Raw genomic sequence first — 21,288 nt, 5'->3', positions numbered from 1 at the left:
CATTAAAACTTTTTTTTTTAAACCAAGTTGTATTTTAAAAAATGTCTTTTTCAGGTTTTGATGTCTCCTTAAGTATCCAGTTGCTGCAGGTAGTGATGGGCTAAACTGCTAGGAAGTATGACCTGTCAGTTCTTACATCTGCAGAGGACAGGATTATCTCTCCTCAAAAGCTATAAGAAAATTCAGTTCAGAAATTCCATCTCACTAGAAAATGAACCAATATTCACCCACTGAAAAACTCTGTATATACTCAAAATACTATCTTTTTTTTTTAGTAGCAGTTAAATCAGAGTCAGACCAAAATCTGTTTTTTGTAGATACAAGTAGAGTTACCTGCTTTGAATAAAAGCCTAATTCATGCTGTTTTACAGTTCTAAACCCTCAGCTGGTGGCTGAAAACAGTCTGGTGGCTATCTCAGTCCTTCTGCTGAAATTGTTGAGGAGCTCTGAGGCCGTCTCCTCTGCTGACCCTGCTTCAGGGCCAGTAAGCTCTGGACAAATATAATTGCAATTATATTGTAATTATACTGGAGCTGGGTCAAACAGATGCCCCTGAAGCTCTCCTGAGTGTTAGTGTAGTGCCTTGGCTCAGTACTGCTACATCCTCCAGGACAAAGGTCCATGTTGACATGGCTACACACCAGCAGGTGTAAAGTGAGCCCCTTCTGCACCAGCCAGGCAGAGTTTGCTCAGCATGGTGGTGTCCCACAGGATAAGCTTCCTTTGGGCTTGCAGTCACACATGTCTTCAAAGAACTTAGCATTCTTGAATTCAAGGTAGATTACTTTTTCAGATCATTCAATGTGACATTTAATTCAGTCTGGAAAATGCCATTTTCTAAAATTGTGAGCAACTGAGACACGGAATGCAAATACATGCATGCATGTCTAATTTTCCTAATTACAGCCATGCACACTGTAGTGCTGTTAAGGCTGAGAATGTTTCTAATCACTCTGCCGAGGCTTTCCTTGGCTTTCTATTCTGTCTGCACTAATAAAGTTATTGTAAATTTCAGTCTAACAACACTTGAGGTGTGCCCCAATCCATCCTATGAGACGAGGTTTAATGAGACTTTGAGAAACCTGGTCTTGTAAAGGACACTTCTGTCCATGGCAGGGGGTTTTGGATACATGATCTTTAAGGTCTCTTCCAAACCAGAACACTGTCATTCTAGAATTCCATGAGGCTTGTTGGTTGCCTGGAAATTCTGCAGCTGGTTCAACACATGTGATGTAGTGCTCTCAGTTTGGATCTAACTTTGGCTACCTTTGGCTTGGGAAAGGCAGAAAATGGGACAACTTTCTTTGTCCCTCATTCATATTTCTGTTCTTTCACAATATCCCAGCTCTTTCTGCAAGCATCTGTTTTTCTGGCCAGCACACTACACTCCTCAAGAGATTTTGTGCTTTTTCACTCATACCTAGGCTGGCTAATTTAAAATTCTGTTTGGACAAACTGCCAAGAGAAAAGACACCTCACATTATAATTCCCTGCTACTCTATAAACAATCTCAGCTGGAAAGAGGCTTTAAATTAAGTATTGTCACAGACATCTTTTTATGAAAATCCTTTTCTTAGGATTTTTCTTCCTGAGAAGCTGAGAGGCTCCAGGAACAAAATGTAAACAATGGTTATCTGCTGCTGTGAAATGCAACAGGTGCATCTGTGATTGGTCTCGTGTGGATGTTTGGATTCAGTGACCACTCACAGCAGAGCTGGCTCTCTCTCTCTGTCCAAGCCCACTGCCTTTGTTATCATTCTTTCCTTTCTATTCTTAGCTTAGCTAGCCTTCTGAGATGAAGTTTTTCCTTCTATTCTTTTTAGTATAGTTTTAGTGTAATGTATATCATAAAATAATAAATCAAACTTTCTGAACATGGAGTCAACATTTTCGTCTCTTCCCTCACCTGAAAACCCCTGTGACCACTGTCACAAAGTATATTTACTTCCTTCAGTTTTTTTTTTTTTAGCTTGGCTAGTCCTCTGACCAGTGCAGGAAGGATGGTTCAAGAAAGAAACAGACACTGTGAATAAAAACTAGACAATTCTAGGTGAAACTGAAATAGACCTACATTTGGTCATTTGCAGACTTAGAAAAGAAAGACTGCAAAAAATAGTGCAAATAGTGAAAGAGGAAGAGAAGGTAGAATAGATTTTTTTTTTAAAAGAATCTACCAACTACAGTGACTAGGTGCTGAATTTTTAGAAAGTCTCTGTTCTTCATAGCATGTCTAGGTGTTTTGTGATGTCTTTTGACATTTCCATTTTCATATATGGATGCTTATGAAGTTAATACAACTCAAAACACCTATTCAAGATTCTTTCTCAGACCTTTAGAGGTTCTTACTTAAGAATTTTCTCCTTCTCTTTGTACTATCGCTGTAATGCTGAGTTCTTGAAAAGAAAAGGAAAATATGATTCCTTGCTTCCAGTGACCAAACTTAATTGCATTACTTGCATAATTTCTTATAAAATTCTTGCTGAGCTGCATCTGCTTGTACACATAAAGGTACAGATCTGTGTCAGGATGGGGAAACATTTCTTTGGTCTCAACAGATCATGTCTTAACACTAATGTGCTGTTGAGTGAGAGTGTTGAAACAAAGGTGTGTGAGATGATGCTGCTGGCCATAGCTGGCATCTGGGTTTCAAGCTCTCCTTTCCAAGCCAGTCTTTGTTCTGCTCTCCTCTTCATTTCTTTTTGGCTTTGTCTCTCAAACCTCTCATGTTGCCCTTTCTGTTCTACCTTCCTTAGGTCTGCATCTGCCCAGATAACAGAGGGTACTGCTTGTGCCACAGCTGGGCTTTGATAATAAAGTAGAAAGATGACAGGAATACCCACATGTACAGTGGGGATATTCTGGAGGAGTATCCATTTTTACAGTTGCTATGTTTCATTCATTACAAGTAAGACTCAGATCTGGCACTGTTAGAATTAAAATAACACATCTTCCTAGAATTCCCTAAGCTGTCCTCAGCAGGTGCAAACTAGTGCGGTTTCTTCTCTTCTCCTATCTCAGAAGGCTCCTTCAATTTTCTTTAATTAACCTCTCATCTTAATAATACCTTAGCTGAATGCCAAGAAATTAAAATTCTTCAGAATTAATCTTTTTTAGAGGATTATAGCAGCTTAAAGCACTATTCTGTGCTTAAAGACTTCTGCATGTCTTTGGAACAGTTAGGGATTGCAGAGGTTTTGGGAATATGCTGTCACTCTTAAAGCACTGCTGTAGGTAAAAATGTACACTTCGGAGGCAAGGGAGGTTCTTTATGAGGATCAGCATTCCTGGTTTTTAGCCTGCATGTTCTGCATAGAATGATTTCAATATTCTAAAAAGTATGGGTTTTCTGGAACTACGGTTTAAGGTCAGGAGCAGTATCTGCTATGCGTTAGACCTACCAAATTATGCTTCTGAGCATAATGTACTCTGCATTTGCAGAACTTACACCCTTCTGTAGAATACAAAAAGAAAATCTTTGACATTGTTTGGAAGGCTCTTTTCGCAGATCTTTCATAGTCAGTGGCAGAGTGAGCTAAATAAGGAAAGTCAGTGAAACTTTAGAAACATGAACTGTGATGAAAATGCATTTGTAACAGCTGCGGTCAAAATCCATATGTGGTTTAAAGCCAAAATAAAGGCCCTGCCCCATAAAAGGCTCAATTTTCAAAGACTGGATAAAAATCTCCAGAGTCTCATTAAATTAATTTGATTGATCTCAATTAAAACAACTAAGGAACCTTTCCTGAGTGCAAATTACCGTAATAGCAATAATGTAATATTCCTAAAAATCTTTCAGTTTGAAGTAAATTCCAATTGAAACAATTCCCCTTTTGCATTAATGAGGACACACGGTCTGTGAGTTTAGGTTGAATGTTTGGACATGTAAAACAGACTTTAAAGAAAGAGAGGGAAAACATGGGCATTTTTAACATGTTTTGAAGCCCAGTTGTGAGCACTGTTACAAGAAGTGGGCAGACTGCCAGCATGAACCAATCCTTCATGTGTTTTGGGATTATTTTAACCTTTTTTTAGCCTACATTTTGAACACATAGTGTTTACCCTTTCCCTGCTATGCATTTTGATGTGTGAACAATTATTTTTTCTATCCCTTATTACGTACATTAAAGAACAGGCCAGCTCTTTTCTAGCGGGAATATAATTATTTCCTCTACCACAGGGATATTGCCATTCCTCCAAGGTCTTCATTAAGTGCTGCTCTCCAATGGTACCAAATTAAATATTTTCATGGTGCTCAACTTGTCTAGGAACTCTGTGACCAGGAAGAGGTAAGAAAGTAGGAAAGGGTTTATTGTGACCTCATGTGTGACATTTGTGTGACAGACCAGAACCCAGCCACCCTCAAAAGCTAGAAATGCTGATGGTCATCTTAGCTGCTGCCAGCTAATTCATACCATGTTACCTGAAGGTTTGAAAAGCCTAACCTTTAACTTTTTACTGCAGATGAGAAGGGTATGGCAGCAGCTTTGAAGACAAAGAATTAATACTGTTATAGGTGCTGGGAGCACAAGTACAAACACTCATGATTTCTAGAATTGAAATTCTGTGATGAAGCTTACACACACAAGCATGTCTTTTAATGCTGCAGAAAGTGTCCTGCAGAATGGTGATAGCTGAGTTTCTCTTCCTATGAAATTGTTATGTGTCTCTACTACCCTGTTCCACTGTAGGACAAGCCTCTCTGGTCGCACAGTCCCACAGCCTCAGTGGCCACGCACGCTGCAGTGAGGCTGGCCTGGACGGCATGGGGGGCAGACTTGGCTGCTTTCTATCCAGATATGCCTAATCTCTCTTACTTCTCTAAAAAGAACACCACAGCCTTGAAGAGGTGTTTTTATGATTTACAGCATGTATGGTAATCCCTACAGATGTATAATTTGAAGGAAACTTACTAGTGATGATGTGCTCTAGATACATTCAGGCAAAGGACTGCAGGGATTACCAAGATGCCAAAGTCTTTGAAGATGTCCCTTCATTGTCCTCTGCAACATCTGAGGGTCTAGCCCAAGAGACAAAGTCTTCTGGGAAAAATCAAAGTCTTTAAAATTAGAGATAATAGAACTAAATATGGATTCCTCAAAGAAGCCACTCATTATGCTGGAAATGCCACTCATATTTGTCTCAGACATTCAGGCAACATTCTCATCTTTTGATCTGCTCAACACAAACCAAATATTTTTGTGCTGAATTATTGTATTTTCCATAATGCCATTCTCTATGCCTAATGCCCCTTCTGCAGTTAAAAATTTGCATAATTTGTCTTTGGTCAAGAACTTTGCCTTTATAGATTCTCTGCATGTATTTGCCAGTGAAGCAGCTGGTAATGACCCAGTGCATTTGATCTTCTGACAGCTGTGCTCCATGTAAGACATTGGTGTATTAGAATATTTTCTTTAAAAGTTGTATGAAGAATGGACTGCTGCTATTGTTGCTCACACAATAAAATTTATTTCATGTAGTAAATACCTGGAAAATAATTGTATTTTTTCCCTCACAATGTAGCACATTTCCTTCTTGTCCAGCCTTCAGATTAGGACAGGAGCAATTCTTTTTTGTTCCTTTGAGAACCTCATGCTCCTTACAGGAGTGTTGACTGAATGTGCAGATATCAAACAATGTGGGTTTAGGCCTTTACTTATCAAGGTAAGTCAAAATGAAAAAGCAGAGATGGGGCTGTGTGTGAGGTGTCTCGTGTGTGTGTGTGTGTGTGTGTGCGTGTGTGTACTCTTGCCTACTTTGTGCCTCAAGTAAGATCTTTTTTTTTAATTTTTCAAATAAAAGCCGGTAAGGAAAGTGGCTGATTTTGACATTATCTTGTTAACAAAAGCTTGCAGAAAACCTTTAACTTATTACCTTCATATCAACAATCTAGACTGCATGATTTTACTAATAATTGATAAAAAATATATACTGTGCTTAAGTTTCATCTATGGGAAACAGAACTACACTATTTCCTGTGTGGGCAAACATTGAAATGGAAAGACTGAGTGTTGTACAAAAGGCTTGTTTTCTCTTCAGTGCTCTGGCATTTATCAAGAAAAGCTTGGGTAATTTTGTTCTATCCTTTAGATAATGTGACTTTGATAGATTGCAAAAATTAATTGTAGTTAAGGAGTACAATAAAAAATAGAATGCTAAATTCATTGCTGCGGTTATAAAACCAGTTTGAAGACAGCTTCTGCAATGATATTATTGATTAATGTGTCACAGACTTTAAAATAAGCTGCCACTCTTTCACTCAGCCTGTAAGGACAGTTATGCTGATGCTCCTAATCAGACCACAGTACAATACAGACAGGCCATTCATCACAGTGAATTAGAAGCTACATTTCAGCAAGCAAAACCAGAAACATACAGGCTAACCCACAGCCATCTACACAACTCAGAGGAGACAAATATATACTGCAAGGTTTTCTGAAGCCTGATAAAATGTGTGGTCTGAAATCCAGGACAGTACATTACTCTAATAAGAACAATGTACCTCAAGGAAATTTTTTGTGCATGGTGTTTTTTCCCCTAGGGAAATATAGGCCAGATTGTATCATATTACACATTGTGTAGCTTTGAGTTCATTTTAATTTTTAACAGTCATCTGTTTTCTTCATCTGTACATAAGTCATGCCACAGGAACATCTGCTTTTCTTTTCTTTCTTTCTATTGACTTCAGTTTTGCATTTTTATATTGTGGTTTTGTCTCCATATGAGGGTCAAAGTCAGCTTGCTTATTCAAAGAAGGACAAGGGGAGACAATGTTGCAGCACTCGAGTTGTGCTAGATTTGATTCCTGTGTACACAAGCAACCTGGAAGTCAGCAGCTCTTCCCCATGCTGTCCCTCTTGCCCTTGTCCCAGCGCCCTATTGCTGGGCTGAAAATGTTTTTGTTCTGTGTACTTAAAAAATTCTTTAGGTCCCTGTGCTGAGATGGATTAGGGTAGTCTGTCCCTGTATTGGGACTTTGCAATTCACTTTCTGTGCTCTGAAAATTAGGGTTGTCAGGTTTACTCCTCAGGGTGCACCCATGACCCACTGTATGATAGCAAATTTTACTTAGAATCTCATCAGCCAGTTAAATCTGATGTGAATCTCATAACAGAAAGCTGGAGAGACATTTGAATCCTATGAGATATTTAATAATTGGTATGGTTTTGCCTATACTCTTTGTCTTTCTTGCTGTTCTGAATGGGAAAAAATATAATTTGAATACTACTGTAGTGGTGTGTTTGTGTGCATTTCAAAGGAAATAAAGTAGCAAAAGTAGGGACAAAAAAAAAGGAAAAAAGAAAAAAAAAGGGAGAAAAAGAACAACAAAGAGCAAACATTAGTAACAGCAGCTTAGTTTCTGGTCCAAACAGACTTAAGTAGGAGAAGGGGAAAAGAAGATCTGGAGCTGACTGTCAGAGAAACATTGCTGAGTTAAACACTACAAGGCATCTGTGAGTGCCTTTATCATATGAAGCCTGAAAGTATTTGTAATTTGTGACTCTGCAGTCAGGAGCAGTCTTGCAAGCAAGGAGTGTTTATTGTGGATTTTCAGTACAGAGAAAACTACAGCCAAGCTGACCAGAAAGACTGGAATTTCATCTATCTATCTCCCCTCCCCCTCTCTGCTTTTTCTCTGTCGCTCACTCATTGGATTTCTTTCTCTGCCAGCCTTTTAAAACAGAAATTACTGGGTCAGTGACATACATTTTTCCTCTTTTTCTAGTATGATCTCATGCTCAGCCTCCAGCAGAAACTCTGCTACCTGTAAGTATCTTATTCAAGCTTGTTGTACAAACTGAATGCTGTCGTGTTTGTGGTTGTAATAGTGCTTAGCAGCTTGCAGAGTTCAGTTTGTTGCTGAATGCTGCAGCAGAGCAGCCAGACAGTAATTTTTGAGCTCGAGATGGATGAAAATTCAGTTCTAACTTTGAGGAAAGCAGGCACTGGGTTTTGCCAGTGGTTTAGTAGACGCTAACTTGAAAGTTTGGATTCCAAACAGCTTACTTTACCCTAATATTCAAGTTGATATACATTTCTTAACCACGCTGGCTTTTTTTCATCAGATATAATGAAACTTTGTGGCTTTAAAAGCTTGGAAGAGCTAAATAAGATTTATTTGCTTAGAATTGTCTTATTAATGAGACACACTAGAAGAAATGTGATAAAAAGCTCTGAAACATATGCTAAAACCTTTTGATACTAGTAAGTCATTAAAAAGGATATATTTCATTTAGTTGGGATAACTTATTTTTTAAATGCATGTTTTAAAATTGTACACTTATTTCGCAATAGGGAACTGTCAGCATTTTTACATTTTCATCTTCATTCAGACAACTGATTCATCTAAAATAGGCAGAGGTTTATTAGTCATATGCATGCATAAAAGTTTACGTGTGTCCCTTAATACATGTGCTTACAAAGATTTTACATTTCCTGCTGATTTCTATGTATTTGTCTGGAATTATCAACTTTTAAAAACAAGTTGCTTTTACTGTGTTTTGCTGAGATATTCCAACAAATTCTGCAGATAATTATACACTGTTTCTTCAAATGGTTATTAGAAGGGGATTTTTAAAGTAACTTATTTTCTAGTTAGAGAATTCTACTAGTCACCATCTCAGCTAATTGAGAATTGCACTTTACCTTAGGCAAAATGCATCTCTACTGTTGGCATGGGTCCAAGGTGTAACTACTTACAGGGTGTTATCTGCCATTCCTTAACTCAGCAAATGCCTTGCCAGATACTTAGCTTCTTGGTGACCTGTAATTCTTGTTTGTAGTGCATGGAACAGAACCATTAGATAGCAAACAGTCCAAGGGGTGCATGTGTTAAGCGCACATTCTCCTAATTTAATACCTCATGATCCTTTCATTGCCCTGTGCCAGATTTTAATTACTATAATATTAATCTTGTTTCCTAGAAATCATGGAAAGCTCTTAGTTGTTTTCTTTAAATGTGTCCTCAAAAATTTTTGTATGTTCTTTCTGTTTCTTGCAAACTTTTTCTGGTATTCATTAAAACAAATCAATCCAACTTCCAACCTTCAGCAATCATTCTTCATTATCCCCTTCCTGTTTTGCAAAAGATTAGGGAAATTTTGATCCATCTGCTGAGGGAAATATCCCAGGAAACCAGAGATTTTGTCATATACAGAGAAACTCTTGAAGTCTCATCCAAATCCCAATGAAGGTTTTGGGTGTCATTGAGACTTGGCTCAAAGCCACTTGTGATTACAGGTATTTTTCTCAAGTTTTAGCTATTAAAGCTGAGACTTACTGGTGCTGTGTCAGATTTTACTTTCACTTGTTTTGTATTGGTAGAGAGCTATCTAAATTTGTATTAATCTTTTACTTACATCAATGTAGTTCTGCTCACAATCAGACTCACTTGTTATGTTTGTAATTAACCATTGCATCATTTCTCATATGTGCACCAGCAGCCCTGAGAGAATATCAGTTCTGGCACTTTGAGGAAATTTTTAACTGAAACCATCCTCTACATTGTCCCTGGTTCGGTATGTCCCTCTGTCAGCTCTACAGACTCACATTCACTCCATTTCGGAGGCTCCTTCTCCCTCTGCCTTAGCCCAGGCTCACCTGCTGAGTGGGCAGGAGCTGCCAGAAGATGAGTAGCTCCCTAGAGCTCCCCTTGCCAAGTGTCCCTTGTTCAATGCCTTGGGCACATCTTTGGGACTTATCTTCTAGGCTTTCAAATCTCAGAGTCAGCTTGGCCAGTTGCCTCTAATTTTGGGAAAGGAGATCTCCTTGCTTGTTGCCACATTTTTTATACCATTTTATATATATTTATATATATAAATATATAATATTTATATTGGATCTCAGGGGAATTGCTGGACAGGTGGCAGAGTATAACATTGTATTTTGCAAAAATGCACCAGGTTATTAATTTAGATCTTAGTAGTCAGATGGCTCTGCTTTTTCAGCTGAGAGTCAGCATATGATTTAGGGTGAAAAGGACCTCTGCAGGTAACTGTGCCTACCTCTTTTCCCAAGAAAAGCCAGTTTTATGGAAAATTTGGCTTCAAATACCTTGCTGTTTTAGTGTGTTTGTATGTCTCTTCCTTGTGCTCCAGGCACTCTTCTGTTAGAATCTAAAAATAAACAATAAGGCTTCTCTTCTTCAGGCTGAACAAATCCAGCTGTGTTGGCCCCTCCTCATAAATTAAATCTTCCATCCCCACTGAGGAATAACAGCTATACATGATATATCACAGAACTGACTGTTTCGCTTCTGGGACCAAAGCTGGTAGCTTTCTGTGAGCTTGTACTCACACAGTGCACCTGGAGTTGTTCAGTTGTTTCAGTTGTTTAGGCATATAGACAGACCCTTAGAAAGCTGATGAGAAAACAGCTTAATTTCAGCTTAATTTCCTTCTATGTCGTTTGTGAATACCATTATTTCATTAGGCCACTACGTAATCTGAAATATTTTGGTGCATTTGGAATAAACAGTCCCTTAGTTGTATGTCCCTTCTGGAGACACAGGTGATGTGGCAATGAGTAGCAGAGGAGAATCAGGTTCAGCTGTGATATTAAGGGCAGAGAAGTAAGGAGATAGTAAGGAAGTTCAAAGCAGTCACAAAATGTGACAGTGGCATCATCAGCAGCTGTGTATCTGCTGAAGAGCAGAAGACTGTCAATCAGTGTAAGTACCATGTAGCACACACATGACTTCATTGAAGCAATTACCTTCTCTACAGATAGGGAGGATATTAATGCCTTGGCATTCACCCAAAACCTTCTCATTTTTATTGTCGTTATGTGTTGAAAGAATCTCTTGCCATTTCGTCTTGCTATGATTGTATAAGTAATTGAGAAAGTGAGGTTGTACTTCCCAAGGTCTCCTCTTGGCCACCTCAGAAGACAGTCCTACAGCATCCAAGTAGAGACCAGAGGCTGCAACATATGGGGCAAACATATAGTGATACAGGAGCTCTGTCTGCACCTTAAAGTAGTCAAAGCAAGACTGTAATACACAGTGACAAAGGGGCCAAATTTGTAGCAGAGAATATCTCATACATCCACCATGAAATTGATCAAAATGCTCCTGATTCCTCTTGAACACTTTCTGTTCTGTTTTTGATGTAGGAAAGGGCAGCATAGAAGCCACTGCCTGCCCCCAAGGTTTACAGCTGTATTCCATGCTGGGATTTATGGGGCAGGCACCAGAAACAGATGTAGCAGAGTCAAGATGCAGAGGTCTCTGCATGAGTGTCATTTTCAAACTGGTGATGAAGCTATCTCTCAACTTTGACATTGTTTTATAATAGCTATCCACATTGGAGTGCAGAAAATCAAAACTATCTAGGCTTTAATTTTATAATTTCTGATGAGGCACCGTGTAAGAAAATGCCTGTGAATAAAGCTATTTTGCACCATTTTTCTATGCCTCAGCCTGCTATTATGGAGCAGAGAATTAGCGGCATTGTCATGAGATGCAAACCACCAGGTCTATGTATCAGAGTCATTAATTGCCTCTTAGCACTTTGCCAGGTCCTAGTCTGAAACTAAAATTTCTAATTGTCTTCTTATCTGAATTTTCTACAATGGATTTCATTCCTCTTCCACTGGCTAGAATTCTACATTTTCTCTCAGATTTTCTTCAGACTGGCATGGTTTCAATATTTTAAACCAAAAAGGAAAGACTTTCAGATAAATACCTAGAAAATTAGAGTAAAAATTTGCATTCCAGGCTACACAGTCAACATACATGTAACTTAATATGTATGTGAGACTCATTATTTTCAATCTTAAACATGTGATGAAGTGAGTAGATCTGTCTTGTTTAACTTTTGGAAGTGAATAATTTTACAGAACTTCTGAACTGCCAGTTTTTTTTCAGTGAAATTGAAATCTGGGTGGATACCTATATTCAGTTACAGGCTGCTCAGAAATTCATTCTGCCAGAAACAGTAGAGTGAACCTATTAACAACAACAAAGAAAATAAAGACATACAAGAACTTGTTTTTTAATTCACTTTCAGGAAACTTCCCTGTTGGTTTTAAGGTTGTGGCAAATAATTAGTCAGGGCATTAAAATTTTACAAAAAGGAATATTGACACTTTTCTGTCTTGCAATTCTTATTCTCAAATTTAATTAAATCAATCACTTCCTGTTCTTTGTGCTGTAACTTCAGTTATTTTGGAGGATTGTAGAAATTAGGCTTTTAAAAGGATTTCAATAGTGCTTGTTTAATGCCAGAAAAAAAATTACTTTCTTATGAGGTCATAAACATGAAAGATGAAGATTCACTGTAATTAGGGGCATGAGAAACTTGTGTAATTTATTTTCTGTATTATCTTGTCTTTTTATCTCCGTTGATTTTTTCTCAGACTTTGGGGTTGTCTGCTATTTTCTGATCATGTGTGCACTGAATGGTATTAAAATGAACTGCATTTGTCAGAAATGGTGGAAGTATTTTGTATGTTAGTTTTGTTTTTATCCCTATAGTTGCCTGATTCCTTATATCAATTTCTTTCTCTTGTTTTTTTTTTTCAGGATTAACAAACCTTGAGAACATATTCATCATTTTGTCAGGCTTGACCAATGAATTTTATAAAAACCTAAGGATATTTTGAAAATATCTGCCCAATAACTGCCCAAATTTCAGTCAAGGAGAGCCTATTAATAGAAAATGTGTCATACATTTTTAATCTGTGACTAATAATGCCTTAATTGTATGGTGAATGTCTGCTGGTGGAGGAAGAAGACCCCCTTTGTTAAGAAATTTTTTCACTGAAGAAGGCTGGCACCCCCCTATAGTATGAAGCCCTCTGAGAAAGGCTGGCTGCTTCTACTGCTGCCTGTTGTGTTAAGAGTTGTGTGCTCCTCCTTTATTAGTGTGAACCTTGGGGTGAAAGTGATGAAGGGACAATCTGTCTTCCTGTCAGAAGAAGACCTCAACTTTTCCATCCCCAGAGAGAAAGATGTCTGCAAAGTAGAAGTGATCAATGAGCCAATAACACAGAGGGTTGGGAAACTCACTCCACAGGTATTTGGGCTCTGCTTTGCTGCCTTGAGTATTAGTGTGTGCAGGTCTGGGAGAAACTAAAAAGGACTGCTTGATTGATTTTTGTTCTTCTTTGGGTAGTGACTAAAAGGAATGAAACTGAATGGTGTGTGGGATTCAGGTTTTGCTTATGTAGACAGCTGGCAGAGAACTGCAACCCTGAAATCCAAAAGCTGAGATCAGTAGCACGAGTACACAGAAGTGAGTCTGGTCAGAGTCTCCTTTCACAAGTGAAGAATGGGTATTTCAAAACTTCCAGTTAGGAGATATCCTCAGTCTCTCAGCTGCTTATTTTTCTCCCATGAGGGTAACCAGTGCCCCTTGAATAATGCATATCCCCCTACAGCATTTTGAATTTTAGTCACGGAGCCACCTACTTAAGGACCAATTAAGAAAAAATAATCACATACAATAAGTACATTGTGTGCAGCATTGTTTGTTCTGCTCTGCAACAGCCAAATTGTTAGCAGATGGCAAATACATTAAAACTCCCCAGTTTTCTTTTCAAATGTTGAGCTTGTAGGAATAATGAAATATATTTCACATATTACATTTCTGCTACTCATCTGCTTTACAAATTGCCCACCTGAGTTATAACAGGAAGGAGTTGAACACAGTTGTCATGAAAATGTAATAGAAGAAAAATGTATAGACAGAAGATAAATGGTTTTAATGGTTCATAACCAAGCAGGTTTTGGAGTTTGAAAAATTCTGGTTTGTGCCACAGCATACATTTTCGTGTGCTTGTATATGAATATAGTTTCTAACCTCCTTTCCAGGGTTTTTGGTGGCTTCTGTGAAGATAGGTGAAGGAGCACCAATCTCAATAGATTTTTCAAAACTTCTGGCTTGGTCATCAGTATTATTTTTGCAAACCACTGACAAGTACTTCAGCTGAATCAGCCCTCCTAAGGAGCAGAGGCATACCAGGGAAATCAGGAGGACAATGTGTGATCTTCTCTAGAGACTGCCTTAAGTAGTGTAGTGCATCTGCAGAAACTACCCAGGGCTTGTTTTCTGCCAGCCAGGAACACTGGCCTTACTACCCCCCTCTACTTCCCCAAGTACAGGTTGGTCCCTGACTCCTACAAACATAGAACATTAAGGCTGGAAAGACCTCGAAGAACAATGAGTACAGCCATTAACCCAGCACTGCCAGGTCCACTAAAAACCACGTCCCTATATATAATTTTTGAATGTTTCCAAGTATGGTGATTCCACCATTTCCTTGGGGAATGTGTTTTAATGCCTGACCAACCCTTCAGTAAAGAAATTTTTCGTAATATACAACCTAAAGGAGAGGAGGAAAAGAGGGACTTAAATGTGAAACCTACAGTGAACCTCTTCTGTAGGCAATCTGTCTGGCTGAGGAGTAATTTTGCTTTTAACTTCTGCCTCAGCTTCTATGTGCAGTAGGACCCAGGCATTTTGAAATAGCCACTTTGTCCTGTGTAACCCAACATCTTTCAAGCACAGAGCTAGAGGCCCTTTGCAAGAGATCCCAGGAGATGTGCATTCATTGCACCTTATTTTCCTGACAATCTCCCCTCTCCCAGCCCCACATCTATTAAGCAACTGCTCTTTCATGGCCCCAAATATCTGCCCAGGCAGCTGAGTGTGGAAGCTGAAGGCACTCATGTAGAGGGAAGAGCTCTGTTGGGCAGGTGGCCCTAGGGCACCAGGCTGACAAAGACTGTGCCTGCTAGTGGTGCCTGAGCTTTCACCATTCCTGAAAAAAGGTGCCAGAGTCTAGATCTCCTTGTGCCACTCATGATCTTTCTACAGGAAATTCTGCAGCAAGAAAATGTCTCTGGTATGATTTGGTTTACTTCCATTAAATTGGGTTATGTTCTAGGAATGTATGACAATTTAATTATAAATTGTAATTGAAAAGCAGTTGAAGTGGAAAAATCCAAAGCCCTACAGTAATTAGGAAAATATTTAGATTTCCTTTGTCTTACCCAGTGAATTTATAGACAATTAGAGTTGCCTGTTCATACAAAAGGAAAACATATCAGGAAACATAAACCAGATGTTTCTTTTTTGCAAAGCAGATTGTGTCTAAATACGCATATAAACTGACTGTCAGTCAGTGGTAACAAACCTTTGTAGAAAGGTTCTAAATTTTCCAATCTCTTGTTACCAATTAAGATGTGGAACTAACGATGTCTTAAAAATAAGGACATTAATTCTTTGATATGATTTGACTCAGTGAGATGCATCCCTGAGTCCTAAGGGAACTGGTTGATGTAGCTGTAAAGCCACATTCCATAATATTTGAAAAGTCATGGCAGTCAGGTGAGGATGGCTACAGTAACCATCCTATAAAAAGGTAGATCTTTCCTGGGGGTTATTGACCTGTCAGCCTCTGCTCTGTTCCTAGGAAAATCATGGAACAGATCCTACTAGAAGCTGTGCTAAGGCACATGGAAGACAAGGAGGTGATTCAAGACAGCCAGCATGGCTTCACCAAGGGCAGGTCCTGCCTGACCCACCCCTTGGCTTTCTGTGAATGGAGTGACTCCATCAGTGGGCAAGGGAAGGGCTTGGATGTCTTTTATCTGGACTTCTGTAATCCCTTTGGCCTTGTCCCCCACAACACCCTTATGAAACCAAAATCCTACTGACTTTGAGGGATTTACACTGATTTATGTCAGTCAAGAATCTTACTTTCAGTGTACAACATTAAGCTTCTGAAGCTACCATACGAGTGGGTTTTGTATATAATATACATTTTTTTCTTTCTTCAAGATAGCATACCACATAACTACTTCTTAATTTTATTTTCCATTTTTGTAGACTATCACATAAGACTATCCGTTGTATTACTTAAATATCATGTTCCTTTATATTAGTTTCTACTAAGAAAGAAAGGACATTAAGTAAGAAAAAGGAATATTTTTTGGTTTTGTTTGAAAAAAAAAGCAGAGCACATATTTCTACAGAATTTGAAAATAATGCACAACACAACAGCCACAACATAGTCAAAATTTTCATCATATGAGAGTAATTTTGTTTTCCACATATTGTTCTTGTCATTCCTTTCTAAGCAGACCCAACAAATAAAACCAAGTGTACTTTCCATAAAACCACAGATTATTCCAAGAGATTAATCCATGTATATATATGTCTGAAAATCAACTATCTCATCAGTTTAAAAAAGCCCCAAAAAACAACTAAAAAAAGGAAAGACTTTGTACAATGCACTTCTTGATGGAAGTTAAAAGCAGGCAATAAATTTTAAAATTGCTTGGAATATAGAAAAATTATCACATTGCTTGAGCAACTAAGAATTACTTCAGTGGAAGTAGACCCTTTCACTAACAATGAAAGCTGAGAAACTCTAACTAATTCTTCCATTAGAGAAGGATGTAAGTTACATTCTGTGTAATGATTAGAAAGAAACAAAGTTCAATAATTCTTAAATCCCTTAATGCAAATGTCATGAGGCGCTTCAGTTAAGCATGTACTAACAATTAATTTAGAATTAAATTATTACATAAATTTTACACCTAAAGTCAGAGCATCCAAAGATTTTCTCTATGAGTTACACTTTCAGTCAAAATTTTAGAACCTTACTAAAGTCTCTCAGCCATTTCACCATGGTCTAAAGTGGTTAGGGAAATGAACAAAATTCATGCATGGCATTTGCATGAATTGGCTCAAAGAATAATTTTCATGATTCTTTTGTCATATTTTAAAAATTACTGTCATTAAGAAATTACCTCTTATTTTTTGAAAAAAAAAAGGCTAGTCAGTCAGCCAGATGCATATATTAACTGCTATTAGTTATGGCCTTATTATGCCTGTTGGTAAGTGTTGAACAAATTTCACTTTTGTCTGTGGAAGTCCATATAACCATTTGTGAATACTGCCCCAAATAATGCAATGAAAACTATGTTTAGATTCACAGTGAAATGCTTAGGAAATGCAGTGATTTTGGTTTCTTGCTGGCTAGAATATGCCTTTTCTCTCTGAAGATATGAAACATGAGCATCTTCCATCCTCCATGGACTGCGTAGGGATTCCCTTTCATCACAAGGTTAACACAGTCTATCAATGCTAGGAGCTTTCAGCTGGTAATTCAGTAAAGAAACAATACTGTGAGGGAATTTTAAATTGCCAGTCTTGCCAATTGCAGTATGTGAGAACACGGAAATTGTTTTCCTCAGAGCCCAAATCCCTTTTCCAAAGAATGGGTGTGTCAAAGCAATCTTTTTTCTATTTGTGTCAGGCATGTTTCCTCGTTGCCTTGCTTTCACAAACCAACCAACCATTAAATAAATCAATCTGCCTGAAAGCAGTGTCTGCCTTAGATGGTTAAACTGTGGCCAGACAGACTCACAAATTTTGCCTATATCAGGTATGTTGTCAGAATTAGTCTCTTTTGAATTAGTTGGTAGGAAAGCATAGGTATCTGCTTGCTTTTGTGCTGTGGATTACATTGATTTTGGGGATGGATATTTGTATGGCACAGAGATGATGTCTGATCTAGAAAAGAGCTACTGGTACAAAGTCAGTATCACAGAAACTGGGAACAATTCTAAGTTAGCTGTGTTGTACTTTCGTGGTATAATTGTGGTGGACATAAAGCAAGATTTACTATATAATCAAGCTATTGTCATGAGCAACTTTAAAAGTCAGTAAGTCTCAAATTATAATGATGGAACTGCTGGCTTTTCAGCACCACTGCAGTTGTATATACTGCTGGATATATTTACAGTCTTAACTCCACAGGCTGCAGTGGTAAAGAAGGTGAGATCAAACTATTTGTTGTACTGGGGAGGGACTTGGCAGCCTGAAACAATCACATACAACCTTTGCCCTTCTAATTGTGGTGTGCAGGCAGTCTTATGTTAAGTGGTTGCTCTGACTCCTACAAAGGGATTACAGTACAGGTGAATACCTGTTCACAGAAATGAACTACATATTAAACATTTTGTTAGTCTGGTTCCAGGCACTCAGAGAGAAGTAGAGAAGGGGCTGTGAAGTTAACATCTTTGGCAGTGTGGTGCCAGTATATTCTTTCTCCTTCATAGGTTTTTGACTGCCACTTCCTTCCTAATGAAGTCAAATATACCCACAATGGATGTCCGATTTTAGATGAAGACATGGTCATGCTTAGGCTGTACAGGTAAGCAGCAGCTGCAGGTCACACTTCACTGTTACCAGGAGCCCAGCTGACCTTAGGAAGAACAATCAGTCCATTTTTTACAGTTAAAGCATGTTCTGCTGTACATGATGTAACCACTTAGATCCAGTAGCTGCATCATTAGTCAAGAAGTGACCATCTGTTTACAGAAACATTTCTCACCATGTATTGCAGATATGCTCATTTAACATGTATTATGTATTGCGGGCTTATTACACGCAACCAATGATTTTTCATTATGCTATGGAAAATGGCAATAGCACTTTCAGAATACTGCATGTTTGTTCTCTGTTGTCCTGCTGATAGGGACAGACACTCATATACACACAGAGAGTAATATCTTCACACACATCCCCTTATAAGAAGGGGAATTTGGGCAGCAGGATCTACGTTATGGTGATTCAAGGCTTGAGCACACAAGAGAGAGATCAGTTCAAGTAATTCCATTCCAAAGATGAAGACAATACCCATATCACAAAGCAATAGAAGACGGCATGAAGCATAACTGATTTTCTTCTGTCCTTTGCAGGTTTACAGAAACAGAAACGTTTGTAGAAACATTCACCCTTCATGTGCAGTTACTTGAGCCAGACTGTAACATCATAAAAATGCGCTCCCATGCGTTGGAGGTCCCTGAATACTACGGTCTGTCCAGGGTGATTGACAAGAATGTCCTCACCTTTGATTACGACAGGAAGATAAACCTGGATTGCACCATTTCCATAATCTCTTCGGAAACTCACCTGCCTGCTCATGGCCAGCTTATTGCTGGGAAAGTGCAGCAAGGGCAGTTTGGTAGAGATCAGCCATGGAGCTTCTTCCCTGACACTAGTATGATGTGCTTTTGTTGTTTGCATTAGCACCTTCAGAGAGATGCAGCAGATTAAGTCTGGAGTAGTGGGTCGTTTCAGATGTGCTGTGTAACAGTGGGTTGTGTGAAATTTAGTGAACAGCTTGAGCTATTGTGGGCATGAAAGGGACATGAAGCTTTTGTGAGGCACCATGCAGATCACAGATCTGGGTCAATAATTCCTTGACCGGGTTCTGGCCATATTTCTGGCCCATAGATATGTGGACCAATGTTTTGTGTGTGCCAAGACTCAGTAGAAACAGCACAGGTCGTTGCTGGAGGCCACCAAGGTAGGATGGAGTTGGAAGACATCAGATGAAAACAAAATCCTGTAGGAGAAATTAAGGAAAGAAGCCCTACTTTTCATCACACTGTCTCTCTCAGGGTTGCTTTAGCTACATGGGCAGGTTCCCCATGGTGGTTTCTGCTCTGGTAACTTTCACTATTGCTTTTGGGTTACAGAGCATAGCCTGGGCCAACAGTGCAGAAACAGGAGCTGTGCACAGGGACTAGGAGATATTAACAACAAAAAGATGAGCTGTGAAGAATTTCTGAGAATGGGAATTCAGTATCGACACCTTGACCCCCCCTCACCTGACACTGATTATATTCCTGTGAGGTTGGATCTCTCAGACAGCAGAAGCAAAACTCTGCACAAGGTAGGTTTTTATGTAAGTTTATAATGTCTGATTATCATCCTGTGGTTTTTGTCATTGTTTCTTTTTTTATGGTTTTTTTGCTCCTTGTTGCATTTGAAGAGAGATAGGAAGCCTTTAAATCTTTTCAGTTCTTAGAAATTTGCCAGCTAAGTTAATGAAAGGCATTATCTCCATGCCTCTATGATTAGACCATTATGGCTAGAGAGAAACACCTCTGATTGATTACTGTCAGACATAAGTAGTTTATCCTGAAAGAAAAATTAATTCTGGCATAATTCCACAACTTCTGTACAGCGTGATCTGCACTGACTTCAGCATACATAGTAATTATAAGTTAAGAGCTCTGTGAACAGATTCAGTTAATAATAATTAATAGCTTGTGCATGTTTCTGTCAGATAAAGTTATTCATTAAACTCACATCAAATTAAGTCATTTCAGCCTCAAATAAGGACACAAATAAGACTAGTGAACCTGAAAGTCATATTCATGATGTCTCAATATTTACTCTAGGCATTTTCTAATTAAAATATTTTAATTTTTCTTTTCAAAATAATTATTGCTTTAACATGTACCATGATTTGCTATGTGAAGCTAGAAGAAATTTGATTTATTTTTTCACTTTACTTTGCCTGTTCAGTTGTCTCATTTTTTTCCTGTTGTAGACGGAGTATGCATGGCTCCCTGTTCAGATCAGAGGTGCTGTTCCCAACCAAATACCCAAAGCTGCCCCAATGGCAAAGTTCATCCTGGAAGTAGATCAATTTATTTTAACCCCTATTACAACCACAACCATTGATGCTGAAGACAATGAAACTCCAAAGTCCCTGCTTATATTCAACATCACCAAGCCACCTCCACGAGGCTTTATCACTCACCTCTCTGACCACACAAAACCTATTGGCTCCTTCACGTGGAAGGATCTCAGTGACATGCTCATTGCTTATCAGCCTCCAAATAACAGCCACACAGAGAGGAGGAGTTATGAGGTAACAGTGGGATGTGTGAACATGTGTGAACTGGTTTTCACCTCCTTAAGATAAAGTAAAATGGAAATAAATGTAATCGTATGTAATGGACATTTTTCAGGGGAAAAAATTTTTAAAACTATATGCAATACAGGAGCAGAGGCAAAATCTTTTATCACTTTCTCCTATGACACATCATCTTAACTAACACAAAATAGATGTTTATTGCTCATTCCATAAGAATTTCTTTGTACTGAAAACCTTTTATCCCCTCTGACTGAGAAATTCCTAAACAGGATTTTTTTTTTAGTAAGAGGAATAGTGAAATAACAGTGCTTGTACTTCTACCCAAGAGGCTTTGTAAAGATCAGTGGTGCCTTTTCCACACAGTTCTTATCCCTGCATAATGTAACTGATCTCTGTGACCTGTGCAGAGGTGACATATTTAAAGTCGTGAAAGATAGACTGGTCAAAGGCAGGATTGCTCTTTGGCCTAACAGCCTACCTGCTGTGATAATGAGGGTTTAGGGATAACAAAAAGGGGCTCCCAAGAGTTCCTGCTGGGAGTAGTAAAAGCATGTCACTAACACAGAGAGCATGATGGAAGTGATGAAAGAGGTCAGGTTTCTG

The 21,288-nt window shown here is 38.6% G+C and overlaps 1 protein-coding gene across 1 annotated transcript in view; it reads left to right on the top strand.

The window, feature by feature from the left end:
• Positions 1 to 12,785: 12,785 nt before the first annotated feature.
• The window catches only part of FREM1 (FRAS1 related extracellular matrix 1), a 56,490-nt gene continuing 47,987 nt past the window's right edge, over positions 12,786 to 21,288 (top strand). The window contains exons 1-5 of the mRNA XM_036403470.1: positions 12,786 to 13,013; positions 18,071 to 18,165; positions 18,713 to 19,014; positions 19,496 to 19,692; positions 20,356 to 20,679. Of these exons, the coding sequence (XP_036259363.1) occupies positions 12,786 to 13,013; positions 18,071 to 18,165; positions 18,713 to 19,014; positions 19,496 to 19,692; positions 20,356 to 20,679 (1,146 nt within the window). The remainder of the gene's footprint in view (positions 13,014 to 18,070; positions 18,166 to 18,712; positions 19,015 to 19,495; positions 19,693 to 20,355; positions 20,680 to 21,288) is intronic.

The sequence above is a fragment of the Molothrus ater genome, chromosome Z (assembly GCF_012460135.2).
Source record: "Molothrus ater isolate BHLD 08-10-18 breed brown headed cowbird chromosome Z, BPBGC_Mater_1.1, whole genome shotgun sequence".
Lineage (NCBI taxonomy): Eukaryota > Metazoa > Chordata > Aves > Passeriformes > Icteridae > Molothrus > Molothrus ater.
The sequence above is the reverse complement of the archived record's forward strand: the minus strand, read 5'-3'. Positions and strand labels throughout refer to the sequence as shown.